The sequence below is a fragment of the Brienomyrus brachyistius genome, chromosome 1 (assembly GCF_023856365.1).
Source record: "Brienomyrus brachyistius isolate T26 chromosome 1, BBRACH_0.4, whole genome shotgun sequence".
NCBI lineage: Eukaryota > Metazoa > Chordata > Actinopteri > Osteoglossiformes > Mormyridae > Brienomyrus > Brienomyrus brachyistius.
Window position 1 is genome coordinate 1,449,626 of NC_064533.1, and position 20,848 is coordinate 1,470,473.

General features: G+C 44.2%; 2 protein-coding genes and 1 long non-coding RNA gene across 6 annotated transcripts in view; all 3 read left to right on the forward strand.

Moving 5' to 3' along the window:
• Nucleotides 1-1,515: 1,515 nt before the first annotated feature.
• Nucleotides 1,516-3,130, forward strand: LOC125748428 (uncharacterized). Its single transcript, XR_007399547.1, has 2 exons — nucleotides 1,516-1,653; nucleotides 2,713-3,130. It is a non-coding gene; the product is annotated as an uncharacterized LOC125748428 (long non-coding RNA).
• Nucleotides 3,131-6,588: 3,458 nt separating this feature from the next.
• LOC125748416 (bisphosphoglycerate mutase-like) lies at nucleotides 6,589-10,026 on the forward strand. 3 transcript variants are annotated; one of them, XM_049024490.1, is made up of 3 exons: nucleotides 6,589-6,605; nucleotides 7,604-8,237; nucleotides 8,530-10,026. In XM_049024490.1, exons 2-3 carry the CDS (start codon nucleotides 7,637-7,639, stop codon nucleotides 8,706-8,708), a joined length of 780 nt encoding a protein of 259 aa, XP_048880447.1. In that variant the 5' UTR covers nucleotides 6,589-6,605; nucleotides 7,604-7,636; the 3' UTR covers nucleotides 8,709-10,026. The 3 variants fall into 3 exon arrangements, with proteins under 3 accessions (XP_048880447.1, XP_048880427.1, XP_048880438.1); XM_049024470.1 differs by lacking the exon at nucleotides 6,589-6,605 and adding an exon at nucleotides 6,672-6,740; XM_049024481.1 differs by lacking the exon at nucleotides 6,589-6,605 and adding an exon at nucleotides 6,679-6,740 and having other exon boundaries at nucleotides 7,636-8,237.
• Nucleotides 10,027-16,210: 6,184 nt separating this feature from the next.
• LOC125744678 (caldesmon-like) overlaps nucleotides 16,211-20,848 on the forward strand; it is an 85,077-nt gene continuing 80,439 nt past the window's right edge. Inside the window, exons 1-2 of one of the 2 annotated variants that reach the window (XM_049016777.1) lie at nucleotides 16,211-16,463; nucleotides 17,730-17,818. The gene's annotated coding sequence lies outside the window, so the exon portion shown is untranslated. The remainder of the gene's footprint in view (nucleotides 16,464-17,729; nucleotides 17,819-20,848) is intronic. The other variant, XM_049016767.1, reaches the window with a different exon arrangement.

The following is a 20,848-nucleotide window of genomic DNA, read 5'->3' on the forward strand; positions in this document are numbered from 1 at the left end:
TGGTAGGCCTGCAGCTTTCCTCAGATAGGCCTACTGCTGTTTTCAGGTAGGCCTGCCACTGTCTTGCTTGTCTAGCACTTCGGTCAGCTGTTATTGTTGTTTTTAAAGTGCTTTATAAATAAACGTGACTTGACTTGACTTCAGGTATGTCTGGTGCGGTCTTCAGGAAGGCCTGCTGCTTTCTTTATGTAGGTCATCTGTTGTCTTCAGTTAGCCCTGTTGCTTTATTTGTGTCGGCCTTCTGTTTTCTCAAGGCACTAGTGTAGATGATCACTCATCTTCAGGTTCATGAGTATGGCACTCTGAGACACATAAACTTGTACTCAATAAACACAACACCTGAGAATGCATGGTGTACTGGGTATGCTTCAATTGTGGCATCATAAAGCAAGAAATCTAATTTTTAAATTTATCGGAAATGTTTCATCTGACCGAAGAACAATAGTATATTAGTCAAAATATACACTATATTGCCAAAAGTACTGGGACACCCTTCCAAATCATCGAATTCAGATGTCCCAATCACTTCCATAGCCCCAAGTGTATAAAATCAAGCACTCAGGAATGCAGACTGCTTCTACAAACATTTGAAAAAGAAGAGTGGGTCTCTCTCAGGAGCTCAGGGAATTCAAACGTGGTATCGTTATAGGATGCCATCTATGCAATAAGCCCATTCATGAAATTTCCTCGCTACTAAATATTCTACGGTTAATTCTATGCATGCTGAGGCGCACAGTGTGCACAAGTCGACAACTGTCCGCAGAGTCAATAGCTACAGACCTCCAAACTTTATGTGGCCTTCAGATTAGTTGAAGAACTTAATGGAATGGGTTTCCATGGCCGAGCAGTTGCGTCCAAGCCTTAAATCACCAAGTACAATGCAAAGCCTCGGATGATAAAGCACGCCGCCACTGGACTCTAGCGCAGTGTAGATGTGTTCTCTGTAGTGACAAATCATGCTTCTCTGTCTGGTAATCTGATGGATGAGTCTCGCTTTTGGCAGTTGCCAGGAGAACGATACTTTGCCTGACTGCATTGTGCAAGTATAAAGTTTGGTAGAGGGGGGGGTTATGGTGTGGGGGTTGGGCTTGGCCCCTTAGTTCCAGTGAAAGGAACTCTTAACCCTAACCCTTAATGATGCAGCATTCAAAGCCATTTTGGACAATTTCATGCTCCCAAATCTGTGGGAACAGTTTGGGGATGGCCCCTTCCTGTTCCAACATGACTGCGTACCAGTGCACAAAGCAAGGTCTGCAAAAGGACATGGATGAGTGAGTCTGGTGCGGAGGAACTTCACTGACCTGCACAGAACCCTGACCTCAAGCCGATATAACACCTTTGGGATGAATTAGGGATGTGCATTATTTATACATTTATACACCTGTCATGCTTCGTATCTCCATTTAATTACTTGTGCTTTTGATAGTATTAACACCCTTGAGGAACTCACCTCATCTCAACATAAATTTGTTACTTTAGATTCAGAATCTGTTGCAGAAAATTTATGAGCTGAAGGGCTGAATGAAGAGGCTCAACCTGAGAAGGGTTAGGGTGTCTGCTGATGGCATGCTCAGCACCTTGCTGGGCTCCAAACACAAGGAGTCCATTGACTTCAAGGCCAACCGCAAGACCATCAAAAAGGAGGAGAAGAAGGTACGGCAGACAACATCTACACAGGAAGCTCCACTGAGACAAAGGGCCGTCTCTGGAGGGCGAGCTGAGTAGACACTTCTGCTACATTATTATGCACCTAGATAACTATGGACTTTTTAACTCACAGGAGGAGATGACAGACTGGCACAAGAACGTGGATGCCCTGACTGGGATGGAGGGAAGGAAGAAGCTGTTTGACATGTTACTGTGTCAGAGTCAGATACAGAGTGCCACAAGGTTCAGTTTTAGGTCCCCTACTATTTTCACTATACATGTTACTTTTATGCTTAGTTATTCGTAAGCATGGAATTAGCTTTCATTGCTCTGCAGATGATACAATTATATATATATATATATATATATATATATATATATATATATATATATATATATATATATATATCAGCAATATATATATCGGCTAAACCAGTAGATAGACAGCAACTTCATAGAATGGAAGAATGTTTAATTAACATCAAAAAGTGGATGTCAGACAACTTCCTCCAGTTAAATATAGACAATTTTATCTTCAGTGCACTGGCTGCCAGTTAGATTTCGTGTTGACTACAAAATGCTACTCTTAACTTATAACTATAACTTACGCTTCGATTGCAAGACGCAGGTCTTCTATCCATACCCAGAATAAAGAACGTTACTTTTGGGGGAAGAGCATTTGCTCATAAAGCACCACAGCTATGGAATAAACTTCCTATTAGTGTTCGGAACTCAGACACAATCTCTGCTTTAAAGTCAAGGCTTAAGACATACCTCTTTAGCCAGTCTTTTGGAAAGTTAAATCCCCTTTTCTAAGGTGAAGGGGAAATCTGGAGATTCATAGTCATTTGAGATTAAAGGTGAAAGGGGGGATTGGTGCTGTCGTCCTGCGACTCTCGCTGATCACTTAAGCTGTGGACGGTAGGTTGGCTTGATGCCAAAACCCCTGGATACCCTCATGTCTGTGCTTCCTTCCAGGTCTCTCTTTTAGCCAGGCTGCCATAGTTACTTTAGTAGCCGGAGGTTAGGTGTAGGACAATAACTTCTCCATCTTCTCTTTTCCAGGCTGATCCCGAGTTGATCCTGAGCTGATCCCGAGCCAACACTACACTGTGTGAACCCGCACCTGGACTCCTGGAGATAACAACATGAAACCAACTGGGACTTTATAACTATATAAACTCTAATGAATGTCAGTATAAATACAGTTTCATGCTCCCTGGTCGCCCAGAGGAGGATGGGGTCCCCTTCCAAGTCTAGGTTCCTCTCAAGGTTTCTCCCTGCTAGAGGGAGTTTTTCCTTGCCACTGTCGCCTCAGGCTTGCTTGATGGGGGTTTGGGCCAGTTATATGTAAAGTGTTTTGTGATAATGACTGTTGTTAAAAGCGCTATATAAATAAAATTGAATTGAATTTGATGCTGCCCAATAAAGAGCAGTAGGTAGATGTCCTTCAGCATCTTATCAAAGCCCTTTCACCATTTTATCAGCTGTCCAGTCTCTGTTTTGCTCTTTGCATCGGCCACTTCATTCTGCAGTGTTTCTCTTTTCCACATTCAGTGGGATTATCTGCCAGGACTCACACCAATGTGCTACAAATAGATCTAACCAATATTAAAATTGAAGGAAATACACAGGTTTGCTTTTTCCTGAATAGTTTTTTGATACTTTACTACAATGCATAAAGCTATTGTGCTGTGTGTCCTGAATGCAGTAATTTGAATCTAAATTAAAATATTATTCAGATTAATTCAACTAAGATTTTTATAAAATCTTTGTTTTATGAAACATATTACCACTTGCTGATGTTCAAATATTGCACTCTTTTTCTGTTACATAGCTGACTATGTGTATAAGGTTCAAGTAAGGTTCATTAACCACAATGATCCCTATAAAACTTTGTCTTTTAACATATAAAGATAAACCCTGAACTTTTTACAGAAGAAAACATCAGTGGATCATACAGCTGTCTCGGCACATCCACCTTTTTCAGTTTGTAGAAATGAATGCAGAAACACGGCCTCTTCACGAAAAATAGCAAAACTGCTGATTACTGCACTTTGTTCTGTGTTATTAAGGATGTACATGCAATTGCCTGTGTTTTAATGAAATTTCAAAATTTTATACCATTATGCTGAATGTCTAATATTCTTTACAGTAATAAACAGTTTAATGTATGAGTGTATATTTCCAGCTATGGCCAAAAGCACACAGCTATTAACTGCATTTACAGAGTAGTATGGAAATCTCTCATCTATGAATATATAAACATGTCAGATCATAAACATTCAGAAATCTTTCGTGTCTTTTCTTACACATCGAAATAGGATCCTCAATAGCTCACAATCAATTGGCGTGTTTGTCATTTGAATGGTCGCATCTTAAACCAATATTGCATCACATTATGACTATTTAGAGAATTAGAGAAATCTTGCCTTGTTGGAAGGCTCTGGCTCCTGAGTGAACAAAAGGCCTTAATGACCCCACCATTAACATTCCGATTGACCTTTGGCTTGTGAACTTATCTGTCTAATGACATATCAATATACCCTGAAAGGAATCACGAAGACATCACGATCTAAAACCAATATCTCCAAGTAAAACGATAACCATATCATCTGCTTAGGGATTGGTGTATCAGCATCTTCAAAGAAAACCCATTGCTTGGTTTGGTATTTAAGGAAGGGCCAAGAGACGGTCGGGAGGACATCCTGTAGCGAGAGGAGGCCCTCTAGAATCAAAGCTCCCACAGAGGGTTACACAATTAGCATCTACATATCTGTCTCACAACTTTACTAAGGGGGGACATTCTGTAGCCAGAACCGTCACATGCTAAATGTGATTAGCATATTCACTATGTGTAGCCTTTACTAAGGGGGGACATTCTGTAGCCAGAACCCTCACATGCTAAGTGTGGTTAGCATACTCACCGTGTGTAGCCTTTACTAAGGGGGGACACTCTGTATCCAGAACCCTCACATGCTAAGTGTGATTAGCATACTCACCGTGTGTAGCCTTTACTAAGGGGGGACATTCTGTAGCCAGAACCGTCACATGCTAAATGTGATTAGCATATTCACTATGTGTAGCCTTTACTAAGGGGGGACATTCTGTAGCCAGAACCCTCACATGCTAAGTCTGACTAGCATACTCACCGTGTGTAGCCTTTACTAAGGGGGGACATTCTGTAGCCAGAACCCTCACATGCTAAGTGTGGTTAGCATACTCACCGTGTGTAACCTTTACTAAGGGGGGACATTCTGTAGCCAGAACCCTCACATGCTAAGTGTGGTTAGCATACTCACCGTGTGTAGCCTTTACTAAGGGGGGACATTCTGTAGCCAGAAACGTCACATGCTAAGTGTGATTAGCATACTCACCGTGTGTAGCCTTTACTAAGGTGGGACATTCTGTAGCCAAACCCCTCACATGCTAAGTGTGGTTAGCGTACTCACCGTGTGTAGCCTTTACTAAGGGGGGACATACTATAGCCAGAACCCTCACATGCTAAGTCTGACTAGCATACTCACCATGTGTAGCCTTTACTAAGGGGGGACATTCTGTAGCCAGAACCCTCACATGCTAAGTGTGGTTAGCATACTCACCGTGTGTAGCTGTTACTAAGGAGGCCCTCTAGAATCAGAGCTCCCACATAATGTTTCACAATTAGCATCTATAGCCAGATCTGTCTCACAACTACTGTGTGCATCTTCTGCTGGGTATGTATAACTTTGTCTCTGTGCTGTGTTGTAGGTGTATAATGTAGTTATGTTGGGCCCTGTGTCATGGTTTTAATTGATGATGGAGGTATGTTGTTTTACCTGACTAATAAACTATGTCTTGATTACTTCTTGGTTGTCTGAGCTTGCTAACTCTGGTAAATTCCTGGTTAGAAGTGAAACACAGCATTTCTAGACTCAGTCATACTGGGAGAGTGGCTACATTATACTAGACAATGGCAAATTTCTATCTGGCCACTGAGGTGAGTCTATCAGACGTACTACTGTTGAATCAGTCCCTGAACTAACTAACCAACCATGCTGATTCCCTGCTGGTCAGCCACCCAGTTGAGTTAACTAGATGTACTGTACCGCCAGTCCCTGAGCTACCTAACCAAACATCCTGGCCTTAAGCATGCAGCCTTTGAGTCAAATTAGCTACATATACTGACTTCAGGCAGTCCCTGAGCTGAGGTGACCAAACATGCCAATAGCGTAATAGTTCGCAGCGGCTCCACAGATCCTGAACTGAAATTAAGCTGTACTTATATTGTGATCAGGAATCTCACTCAAGCAGTGAAAGCAGATCCCACATAGCATTACTGCCAGGCAGAGCAGAAGTAATCAGGACAATGCAAAAATAACCAGCTGGAACACTCTTACTCAACCGCCAAAATACGTAAAGATTTAATTCAGTTTTGCCTAATATATATATATATATACACACACACACACAGGAGAGAGAGAGAGAGAGAGAGAGAGAGAGAGAGTTGCAAAGGGACCCTGTTTATCTCGGATGCTCTTTGGATCTTTTCCACAATTTACATGCGAGTTTCACCTCCATATTAAAATGTAAACAATCCGACACACACCACAACCAAAGACGTTAGTCTAAAACTATTCCGTTTATGTTCGGCCATATTTGGTACTTCAAATGTTATCATCAGTTGGTAGACTTATATTTCAGATACTAGATAAGACAAGCTTTTCAGAGGTAAATACAGTACTCTGTTAACTACATGCATGCACACATAAGTCAAATTGTACGTGCCTTTTAGAATTATTGCAAAGAAACACAAATCCGTGCTGTTCCCCGCAGCACCACCACTGATTTCTACGGCAACCAAAGCACGCACACCGAGAATGCGCAGAAAACCAGTCATTTATAAGTCAAATGAGCATCGCTGTAGTACTGCTTTCCGCGAACAGATGGCGTACACAGCCAAGCACAGAACAGCAGAGGTACAGTCTCCCTGTGCCTTTTCCGCTCTCCATTGGTTGGTTTTTCCTGTCAGTCAAAATATGACCTTGGCTACGTGTTTCTATTGGATAGACCTACCAATAGGTGGTATTTGGGGCAGAGCAGCGTTTGAATGGGTGAGTGCGAGTAAATAGTTTTCTGATTTTAAATGTATAAAATTCATGTCAGTGAATGAAATGGTTTTAATTGGAATACTGTTATTTCTTTCACGTGTAGCATAAATAGCTTAAAATGTGTGACGGAAGGCGTGGCATCTTAATATTGTCCTGATTAGTTAGCGTCACTGCTATATAATGATGTACTTTCTGCCCTGTGGTAAATTTACCGGATGTTTTCGGTGTGTTAATGCTTGCTTATGCAAAAAAAATAAGGTTATTGATCTGAAAAATTATACAGTTCCACACATAATGATTTCGTGTTTTCCTTTACAATATCTGTTTAGGAGATTAATACTGACCATTTTACAAAAATACAATTAACAATACGACACAATATTTCTATAAATTATTTTTCTTTTAGGTTTTCTTATACCTACACACACACAGTTGCGTAATCATATCTTTTTGGGGATCGCTCATTCATTTCTATGGGAAAAATGTTAATGCTAACTATGACGACCTTAACTCGTATCCAGCCTTAACCATAACCATAACTAAGCAAAGTATAAGAGTTTTTGCATTTTTAGTTTTTTCATTGCAGTCACAGATTTTTATAAAATAGAAATTTAGGGACCAGTTTTCCAGGAAACTAGTCCCCATAAGGTAAAAAAAAGGGCATTCATCACGTTGTGGGGACATTTGGTCCCCATAAGGTAAGATATACCTGGACCACACATACACACTCTCTCTCTCTCACACACACACACACCTTTTGAAGTGCTTCACTTCCCTGCTTTGTTTCTGGGGTCTGTGTGTGTAATAATGAAACAGATATTGCGTATGTCCCTCTTCTCATTTGTGTGTATATATGTAACCCACAGTCTTTTCAGAAAGCCCTGCATTGTCTCCTCAGAATGCCAAAGTACAAATTGTTTCTACTGAGGCATGGGGAGGGGGCCTGGAACAAGGAGAATCGCTTCTGCAGTTGGGTGGACCAGCACCTGAGTGAGGAGGGGGTGACGGAGGCCCAGCAGTGCGGCAGGCTCCTGAAGGAGCAGGGCTACCAGCTGGATGTGGTGTTCACCTCACTCCTCACTCGCTCCATCCAGACGGCCTGGCTAGTGACCCAGGCCATGGGCGACGAATGGGTCCCTGTGCTGAAGTCCTGGCGGCTGAACGAGCGCCATTATGGGGCCTTGATCGGGCTGAACCGTGCCGAGCTGGCGCTGAAGCACGGGGAGGAGGAGGTGCGGCTCTGGAGGCGCAGCTACGACATCACGCCTCCCCCCATCACCGAGTCCCATCCCTTCTTCTTCGACATTTACAGCGACCGCAGGTATCACACTTGCGACGTCCCTCTTGAGGAGCTTCCCCGCTCCGAAAGTCTGAAGCAAGTCCTGGACAGACTGCTGCCCTACTGGAACAATGTCATCGTGCCGGAGATCAAGAAGGAACGGACCGTTCTCATCTCAGCCCACGGCAACAGCTGCAGGGCCCTTCTGAAGCACATCGAAGGTACCTCATCACAGTGAAGAGCACATGTATGGCGTCTTGTAAAAAGCCTGTTATTTGGCAAATCTTTATCCCTCACTGACAAAAGTTCCTTTGTCCCTAACCACTACCCCTGTCTGTGTAAAATATAACAACTGTATTGTTGTGATGGAATATTATCTTATTACAAATATAATCTGTATTTCTAAGTATGAGCCCAAGGGACAGAGGTAATAAGGGCATTGGGAGCTGTTAGGGGGCGTGTTTGCTGTGACAGGGGGGCCGGATGCTGACACTTTTGTGTTTTTTCTCCCAGGGATCTCAGACGACGATATCGTTGGTGTCACGTTGCCCACTGGGATACCCATTTTACTTGAACTGGACAGTGATCTGCAGCCAGTGAAGCCTCACAAACTACTGGGGGAGCAGGTGCAGATTCAGAACGCGATTAAGAAAGTGGAGGACCAGGGGAAAGCCAAGAAAACAGTCACGTAAATGGTGCACTGTACCGGCACTGTCAAAATGGTGTCACGTTGAAGTATCATGCTGGTCACTGTTAATCCTCACTAGACCAACCTGCAGCCGCTTTGGAGGACAAATATGGGTATTTGAGTAACTTAACACAGGAGCACAGCTGTAATCAACTTCAGAATCACAAACAGTACATTGAACACATGAAAGTCAGCCGAAATTCACATTCACCAGAGTTATTTACTGCTGAGAAATCTGCACGTATTCTGAACGGAATCAGTACCTCCGAAAGCCACCTCTGATCTGTGTGAATGTTTATCATGCACATTCAGATCATAACTGCTTTAGTTTTTGTTCTTCAGAATCAAATATGGATTGTGTTAACCTGACGGCATTTTCAACGGAAAAAAAATCCGTACGACTTTTAACACAAGCTTTGATGACAAGTGCACAAGTTAGAAACATTACAATATTAGTAAACACTGGTAAATTTTAATGTTAATAAAATCATTTTAAAGATATAAATACACATTATGTGATTTATAGAGCTCTATATAATATATACAGTCATGGGCATTTAAATGTAATAATTAATTTTTGCAGACATTGCATATTCATTTTCAGCTGTTCAGTGTATTATTCAGTGTAGGAAATTTTAATATATGATGATGATGTTTGTACAACCAGAAATATGAGTGCGCCTAAATTCATAATTCTTTACTGAAATTGTTAAAGATATTGTGTATAACGTGGTATTAAATAGGTGAATTATATGCCTGTATTTTGTGTCTTTTCCCTGGTTTTTTGTAAATTTTCTTGGACAGGGAACCACTGTGAATTATTGAAACTGTCTTGTATGTGTCGCCTGTCTTTGAATTTCAGTTTTACTTGATGTTAGAATTTCTTTCATAATGTGTGTCAGCAGTGGGACAATGAGACTTAAAAAAATAGCTTTGGGCAAATATAAGTGTAAGAGATTGAATAACTTATTTATTGTTAGCATTGTATTGTTTAAATGCCCTTGATCAGCTTCCAAAGATAATAGATGAGATTCATACATCTGAACCATGTATCACTGATTTAATTAACTAAGGTAGTGAATCACAGGTAGTGAAGAGTGTCACGCCCAGCTCGTCCAGTCCTCGTGTGTGCCACGCTCCCTCATCATCCACGTTATGACCTGCGCGTCCAGTCCTCGTGTGTGCCACTCCTCCTCATCATCCACGTTGTTATGACCTGCGCGTCCAGTCCTCGTGTGTGCCGCGCTCCCTCATCATCCACGTTATGACCTGCGCGTCCAGTCCTTGTGTGTGCCACGCCCCCTCATCATCCACGTTGTTATGACCTGCACGTCCAGTCCTCGTGTGTGCCACGCCCCCTCATCATCCACGTTGTTATGACCTGCGCGTCCAGTCCTCGTGTGTGCCACGCCCCCTCATCATCCACGTTGTTATGACCTGCGCGTCCAGTCCTTGTGTGTGCCACGCCCCCTCATCATCCACGTTATGACCTGCGCGTCCAGTCCTTGTGTGTGCCACGCCCCCTCATCATCCACGTTGTTATGACCTGCACGTCCAGTCCTCGTGTGTGCCACGCCCCCTCATCATCCACGTTGTTATGACCTGCGCGTCCAGTCCTTGTGTGTGCCACGCCCCCTCATCATCCACGTTGTTATGACCTGCGCGTCCAGTCCTCGTGTGTGCCATGCCCCCTCATCATCCACGTTGTTAGGACCTGTGCGTCCAGTCCTCGTTGTGTGTGCCACGCCCCCTCATCATCCACGTTGTTATGACCTGCACGTCCAGTCCTCGTGTGTGCCACTCCTCCTCATCATCCACGTTGTTATGACCTGCACGTCCAGTCCTCGTGTGTGCCACTCCCCCTCATCATCCACGTTGTTATGACCTGCACGTCCAGTCCTCGTGTGTGCCACGCCCCCTCATCATCCACGTTGTTATGACCTGCACGTCCAGTCCTCGTGTGTGCCACGCCCCCTCATCATCCACGTTGTTATGACCTGCACGTCCAGTCCTCGTGTGTGCCACGCCCCCTCATCATCCACGTTGTTATGACCTGCGCGTCCAGTCCTCGTGTGTGCCACGCCCCCTCATCATCCACGTTATGACCTGCGCGTCCAGTCCTCGTGTGTGCCATGCCCCCTCATCATCCACGTTATGACCTGCGCGTCCAGTCCTCGTGTGTGCCACGCCCCCTCATCATCCACGTTGTTATGACCTGCACGTCCAGTCCTCGTGTGTGCCACGCCCCCTCATCATCCACGTTGTTATGACCTGCGCGTCCAGTCCTCGTGTGTGCCACGCTCCCTCATCATCCACGTTGTTATGACCTGCACGTCCAGTCCTTGTGTGTGCCACGCCCCCTCATCATCCACGTTGTTATGACCTGCACGTCCAGTCCTCGTGTGTGCCACGCCCCCTCATCATCCACGTTGTTATGACCTGCACGTCCAGTCTTCGTGTGTGCCACGCCCCCTCATCATCCACGTTGTTATGACCTGCGCGTCCAGTCCTCGTGTGTGCCACGCTCCCTCATCATCCACGTTGTTATGACCTGCACGTCCAGTCCTCATGTGTGCCACGCCCCCTCATCATCCACGTTGTTATGACCTGCGCGTCCAGTCCTCGTGTGTGCCACGCTCCCTCATCATCCACGTTGTTATGACCTGCACGTCCAGTCCTTGTGTGTGCCACGCCCCCTCATCATCCACGTTGTTATGACCTGCACGTCCAGTCCTCGTGTGTGCCACGCCCCCTCATCATCCACGTTGTTATGACCTGCACGTCCAGTCCTCGTGTGTGCCACGCCCCTCATCATCCACGTTGTTATGACCTGCGCGTCCAGTCCTCGTGTGTGCCACGCTCCCTCATCATCCACGTTGTTATGACCTGCACGTCCAGTCCTTGTGTGTGCCACGCCCCCTCATCATCCACGTTGTTATGACCTGCACGTCCAGTCCTTGTGTGTGCCACGCCCCCTCATCATCCACGTTGTTATGACCTGCGCGTCCAGTCCTCGTGTGTGCCACGCTCCCTCATCATCCACGTTGTTATGACCTGCACGTCCAGTCCTCGTGTGTGCCACGCTCCCTCATCATCCACGTTATGACCTGGTCTGGGGCATGGGGGGGCAGTGGGGGGGGAGGCTGGGGAGCAGGCGGGGCTGAAGCCAAGCTCCGCTGGTGTATGGCTTTGGCTATAAGAGGGAGCTCACATGGAGTTTTGATGATTTTAAAAATAAACACATTTTTGATTAATTAAACCAACCTGAATATTTGATTTAAATAAAATATTTGTGATGAAAAAATGCAAAGCATAAAAACTGCAGCACTAGTCCAAATATTTCAGTCGCCAGAAGGGGGAGCCACTGCGTTGTTTTTGAAGACGGACCTGAGATGAACGTCTGTGCCCACTGTCATACGGCATGTACTGTACGGGACACTGGTTTAGTTTGAAACTACCTTTTTCTTAGAACTAGAGATTCACATAGCTGTGTATCAGGGATGTTCCACTGACGGCTATTGTCAGCAAGCAGGTAGTCAGTCCTGGTAAACAGTGCCTCTTCTGCAGATCTGAACATCAGGGATCAAGTCATCATGTCCCTTTGATGTTACGTGTGAGATAGAGGGCTTGCAGCTCTTAAATTCAGCCATTTCAACATATTGGCCAAGGACTTGGCTGCATTATGCTATACAACGTTTTTATTGTAATTAATGGGCATTGAGCGAGGAGAGTAGCAACACTGTAGCATAAATGATGACATATGAATGAAAGCAGGGCTAGGAATTATGCTGCCATTTCAGCGTTTGCTGAAAATAGTTTGCAGCTGCAATGAAAAGCCTCTTACCATCACAGATGATACAGTCACTACCTGTTTACAGAACTGGAAAGAGCATTTTCCCATTTTTAAAAGACTTGTGGCTCCTGTAAGAAGCAGCTGAAGTACAGCCATAAATCTGCAGGTAAACAAACTTCATAATTCATTGCAGTATTATGGGATAGAAATGTAAGGGGTCAGAAGGATGCTAACATGTTTATTGTTGTAATAAAGTGTACTGCATAAAGCAGTGCTCTCCTGCCCTTAATGGGCCGACGTGAACCTTTTCCTGCATGCAGTGCGGCTTCATGAGAACACCCCTGCAGAGCTTGTGATATAGTGAGCAGCGAGGTGACCCTGATTCTCAGTAGGATGGGGATCATGAGAACACCCCTGCCCAGCTTGTGATGCAGTGAGCTGCGAGGTGACCCTGATTCTCAGTGGAATGGGGATCATGGGAACACCCCTGCCCAGCTTGTGATACAGTGAGCTGCGAGGTGACCCTGATTCTCAGTGGAATGGAGATCATGAGAACGCCCCTGCCCAGCTTGTGATACAGTGAGCAGCGAGGTGACCCTGATTCTCAGTGGGATGGAGATCATGAGAACGCCCCTGCCCAGCTTGTGATGCAGTGAGCTGCGAGGTGACCCTGATTCGCAGTGGGATGGGGATCATGAGAACGCCCCTGCCCAGCTTGTGATACAGTGAGCTGCGAGGTGACCCTGATTCGCAGTGGGATGGGGATCATGAGAACACCCCTGCCCAGCTTGTGATACAGTGAGCTGCGAGGTGACCCTGATTCTCAGTGGAATGGGGATCATGGGAACACCCCTGCCCAGCTTGTGATGCAGTGAGCTGCGAGGTGACCCTGATTCTCAGTGAAATGGGAATTAGGCCCATGTTATGAGACTAATACCCTTAGAAAAGTTATCAGTAGTCATCCTGCTGAAACAGCACATTCATTTCAGGGTGTTAGATTTCATCAAGTCTAGAAACAAAATGTGCATATAACCAGAGCACCTACTATTTTATAATTAAAGTGCAGTGCCTTTAGAGACCCCCCGTATGTTGATGACCTACAAATATCCTCTAGCTCCGCGAGGCCCCAGGTGTCTGTCCTAAAGCTGGACCACTGAATCAGGCCCAACACTACATTTTTAAGAGAGTTTTTATGAACTGTTTCTATACTGGGGGGAGGGTAACTGTGGCGTGCTGAAGGGCAGCCTAGTGAGCATTTTAGGCACGTCTCTGTCGAAGGAACAAAGCTGAGGCAGAGAGGTGCTCTAAGATCTAGTGTGTTTCGATGCAAGATGGGGCACCAACCCAGCTCAGGGTACCAACCCAGCTCAGGGTACCAACCCAGCTCAGGGCACACTCACACATGCCATTCTAGGAACTTCAGCAAGGAGGGGGGGGGATTAGAGTACCCACAGGAATCCGCATGATGACGCAGTGAAAACATGCCAACTCCACACATGGAACCATGGTAGAGGCTCAAACCCTGGCGCCAGAGCTGTGAGGTAACAGTACCCCCCAGTGTACCACTGCACCCCTAACTGACATTACTTTCTTCTCTTGAGAGTGAAGCTGTAGTCTCTGTATCAAATTTTAAAAAGAGCTGGATACTTTGGTTTAAATCTATAAATAACCTACTTGCTGAGCTATTATAATAATTTCACGTATTTGTTAGGAGACAAAAAGACCAAATCACAATTTACTACAGGTGTGTTTAAAGGGGAGGGGGTGGACGCTGTGACATACATCAAGACAAAAATGCTCACCTGTCAACAGTCATTTCATTGTTTCCAAAGAAACCTCAACAGCAATATTTTCCGGAAGGTGCTGGTACCTTACATGCACTGTAATCTAAGCACATTGCAGTAAAGGCAGCTGGCAGGCGCGTCTCTGCATAGATGGTGCCTGAATTTTCCCAGGTGACTCCTGTTTCAGGCCAGCAGAGTCCAGTTATAATGCTGTTTACGCAAAGACGTCTTTCCTTAAACATGGCCGAATGCCGCTTGTCACTGCGTGTGCAAACATGTCAAGGGGCTTTTTCTAGATCTAGCCTGTTCTATGTTACAATGATCTCGTCTGTTCTTAGGATAAATAATCAAACATCAAGGCCAGAAAATACTGTCAACAGCAGCATCCCCCAACGGGGAAACACGTCTCGCTAAGAATGTGCTTAATTAGTGGCCTCATAATTGAGGAACAAAACAGTGATGTTTCCCTGATCCTGTCTTACTCTGCAATGAGAACGGCCGACTTTAACTGGGTTCAGTCCGAGCCACCTCGAGCTTTTCGGGCTGTGTGACATCAAATTTCCGAGGGCAGTGTTCGCTTCTGTAGTGCACGTACAGAAACACAAAGCCCACATGTTGCGCCCCCCCCACCCCCAAGGCTGTGGGGTCTTATTCTAGCAAGCAAATTACACGTTCAAGTATAAGAGTTACACCCTGAGCCATGCAGAATGCAATTACCATAAAGGCAAAGCTTTTCTAGTTCTGCACTATTAAATCTTTCACCAGGCTATTATTATAACATACAACCTGGATTCAGCTGTGTGATTAGTCTCCTGTGTGTTACTTAAAGCATGTATGTTTCCCCTCATACCAAATCAAAGAAAATACATTCTACTCGTTTTATTAGTTAACTAACACACAGTACTGTCAGTGTTCTAGTTGTCCTAAACCCGGTAGTCAGTATTAATAATGCTTCCATTACTACTGCGAAAGAATTTATTTGGTGTATTTATTGAAAACATAACCTGCACATCTGTTCTGCAGCACAGCCATATCCTGGTGGGAAAATCGAAAATAGAAGTTTTTGTATTTTTTAAAGTATGTGTAGTATCATAAATGATCTAATATGGGCGATGTGTTTTACAGATCATGTACCAAGCACATTTAAAAAGCTAGTGGGCTTCCAAATGTTTAATTGCTATGTAATTACAGTTCTCGGGAAGGGAAATCAAGATACGTGATGGATCCGTTTTTTTCTTCTGCGGTCCCTTGCAGTCTTGACAAAAACAATGCGGCCAGAATGTCACTTTTTTTTAAGTCTTTCCCTACCGCATCATTTTCAGTTTCAATGTCATATAATTTCCATGAAGTCAAGGAGAAGTGACATCCATTGTCCTCGGCTGGGTGGCTGCTGTCGGCGTTATTGCCGCACATGCAGGTTACACTGCAGATCCACTGCGGGCACAAAACAGACTTCGGCGTGGAGCTGGAAGATAAGCACAAGAAATGTTGGCCAAATACAACACACACTGATGCAGCGTCTTTAAAGTGAAATAACATGCATCGGTTTGAAAGCTAAAAGTTAATAAACCTAATTTAGTGTATCGCTGAAGCCAGAAACAGTTATTAATAAATATTTCAATGAAACCTAATGTAAATCACATTAGAGACGACATTTCCGTATTCGGCGTTCTTGAAAGTACGCGAATAGACTGGATGCGCTGAGTTTTTGTTTCCATCCCTCTACAATTTCTCTCCACAGTTGAAATCAGCGTTTTGTAAGATAAACGCTTGATCTTATTACCCCCGACAGAACATTTTTTGGCGAAACATCGCAGAATATCCAGAAATGGGCAGTAGGAGATCTTTGCCATTATATCCGGTACACTATTTATGATAATGATTATGATGATTTTGATGATGATAATAATAATAATAATAACAGGCGTGTGTGCACATGCATATTGTTCGGGACATTTGAGGATTAACCCGAAAATCTTTGGTGACCAAAGGGTTAGCAGTTCCAGTGGGCGCTGCATGCCCAGGGTGGCCGCCAGTTGTAAACATGGGCGAGATGTGCCCCATGGTTTTTACAGGGAGGGGCGAGTCCAGCCTAAAGCTCCTTCAGTCCGGATCTGGGAACTCTACGGCTGCTTCTCGCTCGCCTTCAAGCGATTTTTAAAAACAAACTTCAGCAGTGCGTGTAAGTAATTTACTCTTCTGCTCATTTTGAAACAACCGATTATTATAGAGCATGTTAATTGTAGAAGTATAAAACAACGTGTCTTCACCAGTAATGAACTTTTTTTGCATCATTGTTTGCGTAATATTCCCATTCATTAATTAAGCTTTCCAAGGTCGGTTCCTATGGCCTGCATCTTGGTTCTGTTTAAGCATCCCTCTCCGGTTACGTGAATATTGCGATTTGACGTATTTCATGGCTGATGCTGCAATTGGCCATAATTTATGTTTTAATTTCCCGCTGCATTTGACATGCTATAATATGAGAAATATAAGTTCAGCACGTCCAAATGAAATCTGCCCAAATGGACATAATCCATCGTCCAGGTGATGTGAGTGATGTGAATGACTTGGCGCAGCGTATCCATCCTGATCACCAGTTGATTCGAAGTTTTGCGGTTATTAGTGAAAAAACGCTCGAAACACAAGCTTATCTAGTTCACGCCAACATATACCGTTGCACTTGGTAATAATGCCTTAGTCGACTGAGGCATTATCAAAAAAAATCTTGGCAAGCAAGTAGCCAAGTAGCCGTCCATCTGTCCAAACGATTTTCAAAATGACTTATTAAGGTCAGATGCAAGCAGAACGACTTATTGCCAACGGTACTGCATATCAGGACAATACAATACAATTTACAAGTGACACCACCACATAAAAATCATTTTAAAATGCTGGAAAAAACTTAAACAAAACAAAATATATTATGCATTTATTCAGAAAGAACAGTGACTTTGAGAGATGACATCCTATGAAGTGGTCTGGAGTTTGATCTCTGTTCCTGAATATTTGTGGTGTGTATTTACCAGCCTAGGACTGAAATACCATTTCCTGGGTTGCCAGCTCTGGTCAGCTGGCTGGTTGGAGATTTTCAATTCAAGTCAAGTCTGCCCACATAAACATACATTTACATGTATGTAACAGTTTTAACTTGCAAATGGTCTGTTGGATTTGCAAACTACCCCAATGGTTTGGATGTAGTTAATATTTGATTTATAATGGAACAATATGGATTTGCTGTAAGATTGCTTCTGTGAGTCCGAAAGCCTGAATGTCACCTCCGATGCGTGAGAGTTGACAGCCCTGCAATTCTGGGGTCCATTTGTGAAATCTTGCTGTGCATGATGAGTGGGAAATGTGGCACTTAGTACGTCTATGGGCATTCGTTTGCATGAGCTCACACCCTCTCGGAGAAAGTCTAGCCACGCCATCTTACTGTCTCCTTTAGGGCCACCACCCAGAAGAAAAGAAGACAAGAGAAGAAAGTGGTCAGATACTGACCAGATACTGACCTATGCTGGGCCACAGATAGATCAAGTATGTTTGTGCACATTGCTGGATGGCCATAATGGTCCTTCATGGTCAGCCTTCTTTACCTTTCTCACTGCAGTGTTATGGCACATTGCTGGAGATTGCCATAATGGTCCTTCATGGTCAGCCTTCTTTACCTTTCTCACTGCAGTGTTATGGCACATTGCTGGAGATTGCCATAATGGTCCTTCATGGTCAGCCTTCTTTACCTTTCTCACTGCAGTATTATGGCACATTGCTGGATTGCCATAATGGTCCTTCATGGTCAGCCATCTTTACCTTTCTCACTGCAGTATTATGGCACAATGCTGGATGGCCATAATGGTCCTTCATGGTCAGCCTTCTTTACCTTTCTCACTGCAGTATTATGGCACATTGCTGGATGGCCATAATTGTCCTTCATGGACAGCCTTCTTCACCTTTCTCATTGCAGTGTTATGGCACATTGCTGGATTGCCATAATTGTCCTTCATGGTCAGCCTTCTTTACGTTTCTCACTGCAGTATTATGGCACAATGCTGGATTGCCATAATGGTCCTTCATGGTCAGCCTTCTTTGCCTTTCTCACTGCAGTATTATGGCACATTGCTGGATTGCCATAATGGTCCTTCATGGTCAGCCTTCTTTACCTTTCTCACTGCAGTATTATGGCACATTGCTGGATGGCCATAATTGTCCTTCATGGTCAGCCTTCTTTACCTTTCTCACTGCAGTATTATGGCACATTGCTGGATTGCCATAATTGTCCTTCATGGTCAGCCTTCTATACCTTTCTCACTGCAGTATTATGGCACATTGCTGGATTGCCATAATGGTCCTTCATGGTCAGCCTTCTATACCTTTCTCACTGCAGTGTTATGGCACAATGCTGGATTGCCATAATGATCCTTCATGGTCAGCCTTCTTTGCCTTTCTCACTGCAGTATTATGGCACATTGCTGGATTGCCATAATTGTCCTTCATGGACAGCCTTCTTTACCTTTCTCACTGCAGTATTATGGCACATTGCTGGATTGCCATAATTGTCCTTCATGGTCAGCCTTCTTTACCTTTCTCACTGCAGTATTATGGCACAATGCTGGATTGCCATAATGGTCCTTCATGGTCAGCCTTCTTTACCTTTCTCACTGCAGTATTATGGCACATTGCTGGATGGCCATAATTGTCCTTCATGGACAGCCTTCTTTACCTTTCTCACTGCAGTGTTATGGCACATTGCTGGATTGCCATAATTGTCCTTCATGGTCAGCCTTCTTTACCTTTCTCACTGCAGTATTATGGCACAATGCTGGATTGCCATAATGGTCCTTCATGGTCAGCCTTCTTTACCTTTCTCACTGCAGTATTATGGCACATTGCTGGATTGCCATAATGGTCCTTCATGGTCAGCCTTCTTTACCTTTCTCACTGCAGTATTATGGCACAATGCTGGATTGCCATAATGGTGCTTCATGGTCAGCCTTCTTTACCTTTCTCACTGCAGTATTATGGCACATTGCTGGAGATTGCCATAATGGTCCTTCATGGTGAGCCTTCTTTACCTTTCTCACTGCAGTATTATGGCACATTGCTGGAGATTGCCATAATGGTCCATCATGGACAGCCTTCTTTACCTTTTCTCATTGTAGTGTTATGGCACATTGCTGGATTGCCGTAATGGTCCTTCATGGTCAGCCTTCTTTACCTTTCTCACTGCAGTGTTATGGCACATTTCTGGATTGCCATAGTGCCCCGCATTGTCAGCCTTCTTTACCTTTCTCACTGCACTATTATGGCACATTGTTTGCATTGCCACTCAGATCACGATGTTGCCTTTTGTCTGCCAATAATCTGTTAGGTTCTCCTCAATTGTCAACATTGTGAAATTGCCTCAATTGTCACTAGCTGTGGAGATTTGTGAAACAGAAATGCTGTATGACAGACGTGACTGCAATTCTTGCGCTTGGTTCAAAGAACACAAATCTACATTTTTGTCTTCTTAGAAAAGCCGTCTTTGCTATTTCCAGAGAGTAAGACCAAATAATTTTCTGTCTACAAAAACACCTTTCAGGTTTATTTGGACCAAATGTCTCTTGAAAACCTCAAGCAACAGCAGAGTCACAGAAACACAACAAAATGAATTTTGGAAAAGCGGCTCATTGTGCTTGTGCCCCGAAAGTCTGGTCCCAGCTTGTACCCATTGGACGAGGCCCCGGGCAGCCAGATGCAGAGCGAGCAGCCGAATTCCAGGAGGAAATGCAGCCAGGCGGGACGATCCACTGCCCTCCTACACGTACCAAAGTAGATATGTATCAGATGCTATGCAAAATCCCATCCGGTGTGGAACTACATTCCAGTTTTCTTTGTGTAGGAAGTGACCAGGTTACGAACGAGATTGATTCCCTAAGTCTGTCTTTAAGTCCAATTTGTAGGTAAGTTGGAAAAATAATAATATGGTACATAATAACAAAAATGATACAGTAATAATATAAGTAACTGCATACGGTGCTGTACTGTACCTCAAGCCAATTAACCACTGAAGTCTCACAATGTTTTTATGAACATTACAAAGTCGTCCGCTTCTTCATCATTACAAACCGGTGTATTCAACCATTATTTTTAATGTAATCTGCTTTATGGCAGTCAGTTTGTAAATACAAGCTGTCCATTATGTTGGACGCCCTTCACCCGGGGCTGCCTGTATAATTCCGCACGTTCCTTCACCTGGTGTCCTTCTGTTGTGACGAGATGCACTGATTGGTAACCAGAGCAGCCTGATGCTTGCTTTTTCACACAGATCAGTGTCCTCCAGTGTTAACGGTTTCTGAGTCGGTATCTTGGAGTTGTGGCATTATTCTTTATTATTCGTTTTTTTTAACCAGTGAGTCACAGAGTCATGTGTCTCTCGGGAGGAATGCAGGGATGCAGCCCTTTGAGCCTCATCACATGGTAGCGATGTTTGTAAAACAATGAGGGAAATATGCAGCCCTTAAAAGGAATATGTCAAAGCTGCTGTGAGACGATGTGAGTGAGCTTCAGAATGAACGGCGGAGCTGC